This window comes from Penaeus japonicus, unplaced genomic scaffold (assembly GCF_977035675.1).
Source record: "Penaeus japonicus unplaced genomic scaffold, GWHDUDI00000001_assembly GWHDUDI00000029, whole genome shotgun sequence".
NCBI classification, from domain to species: Eukaryota; Metazoa; Arthropoda; class Malacostraca; order Decapoda; family Penaeidae; genus Penaeus; species Penaeus japonicus.
This window is the reverse complement of record NW_028234431.1, coordinates 24,934,631-24,946,340: the sequence shown is the minus strand read 5'-3', so window position 1 is coordinate 24,946,340 and position 11,710 is coordinate 24,934,631. Positions and strand designations below refer to the sequence as shown.

General features: G+C 44.3%; 1 protein-coding gene across 1 annotated transcript in view; it reads right to left on the bottom strand.

Moving 5' to 3' along the window:
• Positions 1–11,327: 11,327 nt before the first annotated feature.
• The window catches only part of LOC147468423 (uncharacterized), a 1,919-nt gene continuing 1,536 nt past the window's right edge, over positions 11,328–11,710 (bottom strand). Inside the window, exon 1 of the mRNA XM_086554399.1 lies at positions 11,328–11,710. This exon is cut by the window's right edge and continues 1,536 nt beyond it. Within this exon, the coding sequence (XP_086410525.1) occupies positions 11,328–11,710 (383 nt within the window).

Below are 11,710 nucleotides of genomic sequence, written 5' to 3'. Positions count from 1 at the left end.
GTAAACAATCGATTGATGTCTTTTGTTTTACCTGATATGCACTTATATCAAAAAGAGCCATCTATCGAAAAACAGTTTTAGGATGTTTAATTCCTTTATAGACGATAGCTAATGAGGACTACCCTTAGATCGACTGGCCAATCATAGCTCTTTCTTGGTCCTTATTGTTAGAGAACCCGCGAGTTTGAGTTTTCGAGCGAGTTTTGAGTCGGTTGTTGCATCGTGAAGACGAGTGTATGTTTACGTCTCGATACGGGATGTATATTGGCGACGCGGGATACACATAGATACATGATGCATCCAAGATATATCATCGCTAAATAAGGAACCAATCCAAATTCCATGTATAAAACCAAAATAAAAACTCCAAAAAAAATCAGTGTAAGTAGCACGAAATGTTAAAAAAAAAGTTGGGGATCCAGGCGGGGCAAATCCCCCCCCCCTCCCCCCGTGGTTAGGGCTAACTTCAAAACTAGATAAAGTTAGGTTGATTGATAGGTTAGAATTCTGTAGACAAAAATACCCCGAAAACAGCGCATTCAAAATTCCCTAAAAATCAAGGTCCAGGGAGGACGAAACCCTAGCCTGAATTTAGGCTAGGGCTAGATTCAGAACTGTTTAAAGTTAGGACGGTCAGTAGATTAGAATTTTGTAGAAAAAATACCCCGAAAAACAGCGCAATCAAAGTTCCCACCCAAATAACTTCATGTGATCGCTGTGTACTCGGTACGCCATGTGGGTGAGTAAATCGTAAAGAACCGCGTCTTCAACATTTTTATTTTACAGTAGGCAGGTTTAAAATGAAACTAAGGTATATTTGTGCAATATATCAATACAATCCATTTATATATTACCCCGCAATTTCCCTGATATACTTCATGCCCTCCCCTACTATCGGGACCCAGATTGTGAGGTACAGAGATGGAATTGCGGATTATATATATTAAATATGAGTTGTAGAGGGTGAGCGGAAAACATTGATACCCCTTTTGTAGCATTTGGTAACGCGGCATTATTCGGAAATTTCACTAGTAATGATAATTCCATTGTCCATTCATTCATTTAGATATCGTAATTCAGCTAAAGCCAATTACGGATATATGAAATAGTCTATCCATATTTTACAGTTTTCTATGATATCTAGAGAATGTCATAGAAAATGTAAAATTAGGGGATACTTCTTTATGAAATATTTCATCAGCTTTACAGAGCGAGCGAGAGAGAGAGAGAGAGAGAGAGAGAGAGAGAGAGAGAGAGAGAGAGAGAGAGAGAGAGAGAGAGAGAGAGAGAGAGAGAGAGAGAGAGAGAGAGAGAGAGAGAGAGAGAGAGAGAGAAGAGAGAGAGAGGAGAGAGAGAGAGACAGAGAGAGAGAGAGAGAGAGAGAGAGAGAGAGAGAGAGAGAGAGAGAGAGAGAGAGAGAGAGAGAGAGAGAGAGGAGAGAAGAGAGAGAGAGGAAGAGAGAGAGAGAGAGAGAGAGAGAGAGAGAGAGAGAGAGAGAGAGAGAGAGAGAGAAAGAGAGAGAGAGAGAGAGAAGGGGGAGGGAGAGATTGATTTTGATTTTGATATGTTTATTCATACTATATACATTGTATACACATGAATAGGCATAGGAACTATGCCTATATGATTTGTACAGTTCATGTTAGATTCTGAGACATACATTGTTGGTAAAGCAGATATTACTATGACCCTGTCAATCAATAAGCTAGGGCAAACCTATACGTAAGACTTAGTAGTGCATGTATATCACTCTAGAGAGACCTTGCAATTTTATCTATTACAGGCAAAGTTCTTGTGTTTACGTATTATATCTGATAAAATGTCGTCCTCTATAAAGGATGTTGCAATACAGTACAATGTTTTGCGTTCAATTCTTTCACGAAATTCTTCAATTAGAGGACATATAATTACATAGTGGTTAAGGGTGTGTGAATAGGGCTGACTGCACAACTTGCATTCGGTTCCCCCAGCATTGTTTGAAACACTATACTCCCAGTAATACTTGTAGCTAAGACGTAACCTTGCGGTCACTACATCAAGCTGTCTCGTAACTCTGTTTGTACTGCCGTAGATATGCTTTGTCTTGGACATAGCATTATGGTGAATGAATGATCTGCTTGTGTCTTGCTCAACATTTCTCTCGGTTTCAGCCTGAGTGGAGAGCTTTTTCTTTATGATCTTACGTACATGCTCAGTTGTTACACCAATGACATACTCAATAGTATCCATATGACTGCATGATCTGGATAGAGCATCAGCCATATTGTGTAACTCTAGATTTATGTGTGATGGTACCCACAGTATTTTAGTGGTTACATCCTTCAGACACAATCTGTTCAACCTATGCCTCGCTGTTGACACGAGTCCCGTGTTGTCATTCCTGTATGAGTTTAGAGCAAGAAGTGAGGAGAGGGAGTCTGTTATGATGAGAGTAATATCCCCCGTGCGATCGGCTATCTTAAGAGCAACAAGTAAAGCAAACAGTTCTGCCTGCAGGATGGACGCCCAGTTGTTGAGTCTGAAACCAACATCGCTAATCCTTCCAGTGGCATCGCATACGATTGCAGCGCATGCGGCTGAACCTGTGGCTGAAATTACCGACCCATCAGTGAAAGTAAGTTGTTTTATCTCATATTCTTGCTTAATCTCGTGAATTTGCTTCAGAATGTCCTTTCTTACTTTAGCTTTCAGGTGGGCGTTGTTTTCAATTTGTTTTTTTGGAAGGACACTTGTTTTGATGATGTCGAAGTGCTTTATCTCCCATGGCGGAACAGAATGTTTTTGAGGGATGCCTTTGCAGAACTCTATCATATTATGGTTTCGAAGCTCTGAGCATGTTTTCTTGACCCAAGCAGATCTGTGGCGCCCCGTGGAAAGGCAATTTAACAAAGATTCCTTGGCTATACTGTCATCTGGCGATCTTAATAATTTTATTGCTGTCATTGTGTTGATTTCTGTGATCCTATCAGTAATGCTTGGCAATCCGAGTTCTTTCCTCATGTTCAAGACCTTAGTAGTATTTGGACATCCCAGGTTTATCCTCATTGCCACATTTTTTTATTACTTCTAGCCTTCTAATTGTTCGGGATGGCTGTGTTACTAGAGCAGGTGCAGCATAATCAATGAGGGGTCTTATGTAAGCTGTATAGATCATCCTTACAATTCGTATGTTTGCCCCCGAAGTTACATTATTGCCAGCAACTGCTCGTAGGGCAGCTAATCTACTCTTACATTTTTGATTGATCACCTCAACATCTTCGGCCGTATGTGGAATATTTACTCCGAGATATCGAAATGACTCAAGCTGAGCTATACTATCACCATCTATATTGAACTGTTTATCTCGATCTTTTACATTATGACTATATATCTTGGTCTTATCTGTTGAAATAATCAATCCTAGATCATTGCAGACCGTCGATATTGTCTGTAGTGCACATATACAATCTTGATAATTTCTAGCATAAATCAATATATCATCAGCATAGCTTATGATCGTGACATTGGCTTGTTGTTTAAAACGTCTGACAAGGGAGTTTACCAAAACATTAAATAACAAAGGGCTTAGGACTCCCCCTGGGGGGGGGGTGCCGAGCAACATGGCCTTCTGTTCGCTCTTATAGCCTTGAAACACTACGGCTGATTGCCTATTCTGGAAGTATCCATTGATCCACTGTAATATATGACCCCCGATTCCCATCAGAGCTAGTTCGTGTAGGATTATTTGCCTATTAGCTGTATCAAATGCAGACTTCAAATCCAGGAAAATAGTGAACCCATTACCTCCAAGAATTGACAGAAATGTTGTTATACAATTTTGAACACTCTTGTCTGGCATAAATCCATAAAGAGCTGGCGACATTTTATCTTCAATTCTAAATAATAGCCGATTTAATATGACTCTTTCAAAAGTTTTACAAAGACAACTAGTTAAGGAAATCGGTCTGTATTCCCCTGGATTATTTGTCTTTTGTATTGGTGTTATAATACTCTGTGTCCAGGATATTGGTAGCACACCCTTTTCATAAATGAGTCGGAATAGTCGTAGAACAGGATCACCAGGGACATTTCTGAGTAGTCTAATGACGTCATACGTGATGCCATCTTCACCAGGAGCTGTTGAATTTCCTCTGGTGAGGGCAGCATCAAGCTCGGTCTCAGTAAACGAAACATCGCAATCATCATACTGCTCAATCATCGAGTCAATCAATTCCCTCATGCCTGTATAAGATTCGCGCATGAGAGCAGCTGATTCACTATTCAGTGAGTCAGGGCTGGATATCTTAGCATATCTGTAGATGAGCTCATTTGCTTTTTCTCGAGGATTTGGATGTGCGATCTGAGATGTTTTTTTTTTTTTCTTTTATCTTGTAAATACCCTCCCATGCTTTTCCTATTGGTGTTGAGTTATTTAGTGAATTGACAAACTTCTCCCACTTTTCTTGTTGCAATAATGCGACTCTGTCTCGAACTGCTTGAAGAGCCTCCTGAAACAGTTCCAGTAAGGGAGCTGTTCTGTTTCTTCTATATGCCCTATCAATCTTTCGAGCAGTGTGTTTTAAGGTTGATAATAGAGAACCTTTGTTATTGCTATATAAGTTCTAGGAAGGGACGCGAGTTTTCTTTACATTCTGGATTGCAATGTCTTGATACTTGTATATCTTAGAAACCAGATCATCATTGAAGCTGCGTGGGCAGACTGGATAATAACTCGTGTACCAGTCGTCAATATACTGAACAAAATCAGATATCTTGTCAACTGGGATTTTTATCCTCCTTCTCTTAAAATCCCTTGTGAGCTGCGCATTACAGGGAACTTTTATCTCCGACAATAGAGCAAAATGATCGGACATTAGGTCGTTAGTAATCCTGGATGTATGCCCGGTGTCATACAAATGAAAACCAATACATCGGTCGAGAATTCCTCCACATTTATGGGTGGGCTCATCATTACCTATCAGCTGTACAAAGTCATGAATGCTTAATAATCTCAACAGTCTCGATCCATTTCTATTGGTGCGAACGGGATCACCGAGCTGAGTGTAGCGCGCGTTAAAGTCTCCAACCATAACGGTAGGTTCTGAGTAAATGCAGTCGGCAACGCATCTATGTCAAATAGATTTGCTTGTGCATACAGATTAATCACATTAAGCATCGAGGTTCCAATATAGATCTTTATTCCATGGAACTGTGTACCCTTACTTTGAACTTTACGAAGTAAAAGTGTATGCGGCAAAGTCTTTTTGACATACATAACACACGAGTTATGCGTTTGAAGCTTGCACGATATTTAGGACAATATTTTAGGTACGTGCTCACCCTTAGATAATCTGCATTCCTGTAGACAAATTACATCAATGTTATCGTTGGACACTTTCTCGCGCAGATCGGGTAATCGCTTCCTAAGTGAGGCAATGTTCCAACTCAGGAGGGTGATCCCTTTATAGTTCGTCACCTCAGCGTCATCCATTCTTAAACTGGGGATACGTTTTTATTTGTTCTATATGTTCGTGTACCATCTTAAAGCTGAATAGAACCTCCTGTTTCTTTTTCTCGGATAAGTTATTATTTCCTATTAGTTCTTTTACTGATTTCCCACTGAATGATCTAGGGACAGCTTTTTGCAGTAACCTTTCGGTTTCGTCCTTCGTCATCCCCTGCTCATTTTTTGTGCATTCCCTTTATCACTTATTCCAATATTTTTTTTTTCAGTTCATTAATCTCGGATCTTTGTATTTCAATGATCTCTCTTAGTTGCTCAACGGGTTTTGTAAATTTACTCGTACTTTTTTCGAGAGCAACTACAATTTTTTCTGACATATTCTTTACCGTTTTATCTATAATTTCACTTATTTCATTACACATAACTGCAGAAGCACTATCAGTTTCTTCGGCCTGTTTTGTAATGTCTTGGTTTGTGACTGCTGGTCCTTCGGCGTTATCATTAACGTTTTCGACTGGCCGAGCAGCCTGGTTGTGGCCTAATTTCGGCCATTTGTCGGCTTGATGCCCTACGGGATGAGATGCACCGCTCCGACGCACCTGGTGCCACGCATTACCGCGAGGTACCTCACTTGGCGCGGCAGCCTGATGCGTTGCATCGTTGTGTGCGCGCAATGGTAGTCGTTGTGGTCCCTTGCTCTCGATAGAGGGTTTATTTGGGCAGTCCTGATGCCATGCTCGCACATCTTTTTGTAGCAGTTTATGCATTGCTCGTGTATTTTTTCACCCTTTTCAATTTTGTTGTTGCACTCTTGTGTGGGGTGCTCTCCTGCGCAGATGCCACACCAGTAGGTTTTACACCTGCACTTTCCAGCCACGTGCCCCCAACGTTGACATTTGTAGCAACGCCGTGCAGGCGGATTGTAGTAAGCAATCCGCAGTGGGCGGTAGGCCCCAAGAACCCAGATTTTTTTCTGGGGGAAGCTTTGGGTCCTGTCCATTCGGCCACCACTGCCTCTTTTCTCTTCAGGCGCTTGGGCCTCGCCAGGTGTTCATGGGCCTCTATTATGTTCACCTCTTGATGAAACACTAAGCCCAAAAATAATTATATCGACCCTTGGCGAGTTGGCCTTGGGTGCTGTTGGCTCGTGGAGCTTGATTCCACCGTATTCCGTGTTCAGAAGATCTTCAATTACATCTCCTTTCCTTTCAACCATTATATATGTGTGTTCATCTCTCCTAAATATAATTTTGGTGCCATGATGCTGTTTCGTGGCATGCAACAGCCATCTGTATTTCGAGGCAACATCTGTGTCTTTCGAAAAGTCTAGCCTTACCCTCTGATCTTGATGTATGTAGCCTTCCTCACATTTGCAGGTCGTAAGGGCCGTCGGTTGTTGTTGCGAGTTTGTCCGTTTTCCAGTGGTCCGGCTTCAGCGTTCGATTTCTTTGGATGCTTCTTCTTCTTGTTTTGCACAAGTGTGAATCCGTCGTCGTCAGTTTCGTCTTGTGGGGGAATATCATTCTCCTTTTCTTTCGGTTCTGCCTCGGTGTCGTTTGTGGATTTCTTCAATTTCTTTTGCTGGTTTTCGCATTTCCCGTTAAGGTCGCCGTTGTTGCCGCTATCCATAGTGATGTCTTCGTTGCTAAGTGTTGCTGGCCTTTTACTTGTCAAGGGTTCGTTTTCCATGTCCATTCCTGGGTCGGTCGGGGCCTCAGACGCCGGTATGGCAGCACTAGCCATGACGTCAGATTTTACCCAGCGAGGGTATTCCCCGAATTGCCTCAGGGCATACCTGAGGTCCGACAAGGTCAACAAGCAAGCAAGCAAATGATCAGAAAAGAGGGGAGTGAAGTGGGGATAGGAGGGAAGGATAAGGTTGGGGAGAGAAATGATATAAGTAAGAGAGAAAGAGCCGGGGCTTGACCCAGCATGCGAGGGAATAGTAGGGGGGAATAGCTGACTGGACGCGGAAACGGTAAGGAGAGGGAGTGGAGGGGGGAGCCCCGCGCCATCTGTACACCCCTCCCCTGGCCGGGTGAGCCGCGCTGGGCAGAACTGAACTGGCTAACCAGTCCGTTCGCCCCGCGCGGGCCCGGCAGGTGAGGAGGTACTCGGCTAACGAGGGTGGGTAGGGGGGGAGCGGTCTGTCTGGCGCCATCTGCGGCTCCACCGTGCACTACCCTTCGGCCGTGACTACGGTGGTGCCCTCGGCTAACCTTCGAGGCTGCAGGATGAAGTACGAGTGCGAGCGCGAGAGGCTATCCCCCCCGCCCGCGTCGAGCGAGGATTTCTCCTCGTCGGCGGCAGGACTTCCGGGGTGATGTGCTCTGGCGCTCGTCACCACGTCGGGATTATCATCACTGGCCGTGACACCTCCTCCCCGGCTCGCGAGTTGTCACTCCTTGGCTCAAGGAGCCGCGGTCATGGCACGGGTGCAAGCGGCAGGTGTCACGTGTCGGAAATCCGAAACCAGTGAGATGGAAGGGAAGGATTAGGATGGAGGACGCTCGAGCTATGAGAGGATAATGGGATGGGGGTGAGGGTGAGGTCGTCGCTTCTCAGAAAGATAAGGAGAAGGGATTTAAAATCGGGAAAGGGCTCTCTCACGGGAAATTAACTTTAATAAGTGATAATTAAAAGGTGGGCTGGGGATAGGGGCAACAACCACCAAATAAAAACAACAAAAACAGAACACGTAAAAAACGAACATAAAACAAACTAAGAAACACGAAGTTAAAAGGTAAAAGCGTAAAATTAAAGCAAGGTAAAAACGTAAAAATATAAAAACAAGAGGTAAAAGGCAACACTAAAACATGAATGGAAAGTACTAATAAAAGGAGACGGCGGCAACCTCACCGGGCCAGCCAGCCGCGCTGGCGCGTGATTGGCTGGCCGCGGGGAGGTTCCCACGCTCAACTTATAGTAAAAACTTTTAAGCTAAAAGACTTAAAAGAAAACTAAACATATTAAAACTGAACTTAAAATGATCGTAAAAAGAACTAAAAACGCGTAAAAGGGTTAAAACTGAACAAGGGAAGGGGGGGAATGAAGGGTAAGGCCAAAATAGACAGGAAGGAAGTAGAAGAAGTTCACAATAGATAAAAGGATGAATATTGCCCAGCTCAAAAAACTGGCTCCTCTTCCTGCTCCCAATTCGCAGAGAAAAGATCGCGGCCGAGGCCTGCTCTCCTCCCTTCGAGCCAGGCTGTGTGTCGGTCTATCCAGTCGGGGCACCATGAATGAAGTTTGTGGAGTTGTCTATCCACCACCCTGCGCCAGTGAAGGTTCAGGGGAAGCACAGAAGCTCTCTCGTGCAATCGTGATGACGACACAAAGTCGTCCCACTTGACATCATAGACCCATCGGAGTGTTTTATTCTGGATGACCTGTAGCTTGCGCTTGTTTGTATGTGCTGCGAGTGTGAGTGTAAGAGGGTTGTATGTGAGAAGGGGGTGTATCATGGCTTTGAAGAGGTGCAGCTTTGTGCGCGGGGCAGCACTGCGAAATCGCAGAAGCGATTGTAAGGCCTTGCGAGCCAATGCGGCTTTTTGATTGATATGATTATGAAATCTAAGCATATAGTCGTAATTTACACCGAGTACAGTGCAGGAGAGAGTGGTTGCGAGAGGTGCTTGTTGTCTGTCGAAAGAGTTTAAGTATATGTGATCGTAAGGAGGATTGTGTCGAGGGTTTACAAAGAGGACTTTTGTCTTTGTCGCGTTAGTTTTGATAAGCCACTTGTACTCCCATTTCGAGACTTTGTCGAGCTCGTCATTAATTCGCCGGACGACACCGGGCAGCGAAACATGTCTAGCTAATTGCGTGCAGTCGTCAGCGTAAAGAAGCGTCAGTGAATCGGGGTAAATGGGGTCGGGGAGGTCATTTGTGTATAAGATGTATAGTGTGGGGCTGATTATGCTGCCCTGAGGTACACCTGCGTGCATGCAAATGGTATCCGAAATGTTACCTTTGAATTTCAACTTAAGCTTTCTATCATCCAAGAAGCTGCATAACAGCCTCTTGGTGCACACTGGGAAATTAAATTTAGTGCACAGCTTGTACTTCAGGCCAGCATGCCAGACCGTGTCGAAGGCTCGCTCCACATCTTTTGTCACGAGGACTGTCTTCAAATGTCTGTCCTTATTGTTTACACAATAAGACGTCAGTATGTTCAGTACGTCTTGCGTCGAGCGATGGGAGCGAAAGCCAAATTGTTTTGAAGAAAGTAAGTCATTGTCTTCAAGATACCGCCTTAGTCGGGAATTTATGATCTTTTCAAAAATTTTACCTAATGTCTCGAGTAGACTAATTGGGCGGTAATTCTTGGGGTCAGATAAGTCTTTTTGTGGCTTAGGGATTAGGGCCACCAAAGCAGTTTTGAAAGGTGAGGGATAGTAGCCAGAGGCTAATGAAGTATTGTACAGGTGCGTCATAGCTCGTAAAACGTTGTCGGGAAGATTAATTAATACGTCTCGTCCAATCTGTGAGGAGCCTGGAGCTTTTCGAGGTGTTCTCTTAATGATTTGTTTTACCTCCTCCAGCAAAATGGGAGCACTGAGTTCGCACGTGTCGTCCAGATTACCCAGGTGGATAATCTGCTCTGGTTCTGTTTCTATCCTGTTGTTCTGGCTCCAGGTGTTAATTAAATTTACGTTATCGTTTGCAAAGGGGATAGGCTGATGAGGATAGAATACAGTTTTCCAGTGATCATGAAAAATTTTAATAACATCCACGGGATCTGAATATTGAATGTTGTCCTTGAGGAGGTGATTGAAGGGAGGGAAATTACTACCTTTTAATTGGCGGATCTTCTGCCAAAATTCCCGTGGATTGCGAACTCTCGTTGATTCTACTTTAGTAATTAAATTATGCCAAAAAATTTTGCGGTCATTATCAAAACTATCGATGACGTGGTTTCGTAGGATAGTGAGGTCCCACCTCACTCGGTGCAGACTATTTAAATTATGAATGAAACGAGTCCTAAAGCAGGTCAGAAGACGCTTTGTTCTCTCAGAAGGATGAAAGGATATTCTGTCCTTGTATCGCTCCCTGGGGATGGAGCGAAGCATAGCAGCAGAAATCCATGAGAAGAGATGATGCCAATGCCTATTTATTTCGAGGGAATTTTCCCCATCAAGGTTAAAATCAAAATCTTCTGCTTCTAAGAATGATTTGAAATCGTCCCAGTTTGCTTTTTTGTACCGGAATGACGGTGTTTCTTTGTTTTGTATAGGTGACATAGAAAGTTTGATAATCATGGGTATGTGGTCCGAACCGATGTTCGGGCCAGGTTGTATGTGTGAGTGGTAGGCGAGTGCCGCCCTGTTCCCGAAAACGAGATCAGGACGACCCTTACCTCTGCTTGTATATACGGTGTGGAAGTCGGGTCCGATGTAGTGCAGTGTTTTTGTTTGGAAAATAGACAAGAGCTGTCTACCGTGTGCGTTGTTGTTTGTGTGGTGGAAGGCGTGATGTGCTGCGTTGATGTCACCGGCAAAGAAAACTGGGAGGTTATTATAGCTAAATAGCTTGTTGAAATCGGCAAGAGGTAAATTTGAATTAGGTCTGATATAGGCAGTGGCAATCATTACAGGGCCTTGTTGCGTGAATAGCTTTACAGCCATGAAATCAGGATGAATGAATGGCGGTGAGATGAACTCGAAATGGAGGGTGGATTTAATGAGAATACAGGACCCTGTATACAAGCCGTCTTGTGATTGTCTCGATGTGTAGCCGAAGTGTTTAATAGCATAGGAGTTAGTAATAGAGGTAGAGTTTAAAAGAACAACATCGGGACTTTCCTGTTCTAAAAACTCGTAGAAAATGTTCCGGATGTTAAAAAATGACCTTACATTCGCTTGTACGATCGTCAGCATACCAATCAAGGAGAGTGAACGGTCTTAGGCTTCACCTTGTATGGCGTCTGTGGCTCCCGGAAGCGAGAGCGGGAGCGAGCGCGCCCGTGGGGCGACAGCTCGGCACCCTTGCCCAGGTGGGCTACTCTGGCGAGCTCGCCAGGGTCAGGAAGTGACTCCTGAGAGTGGGAGACGCGGAAGTCTCGGGAATCGGCGGACCAATTCCCGATGCTCCCGCGTTCCCCGAGTGTTCCCCTGTCAGGGAGAACTGGTCCCGCCCCTGCCAGGGGGGCGGGACACGCAGCAGCACCCATGTCGTGCACGTCAACGTGCTCGACATCGATGCTGCTGTTGGAGGAGTCCGACAGGATGGTATTGTCGTGGACCCCGGAGGCCGGGAGCGACGGGT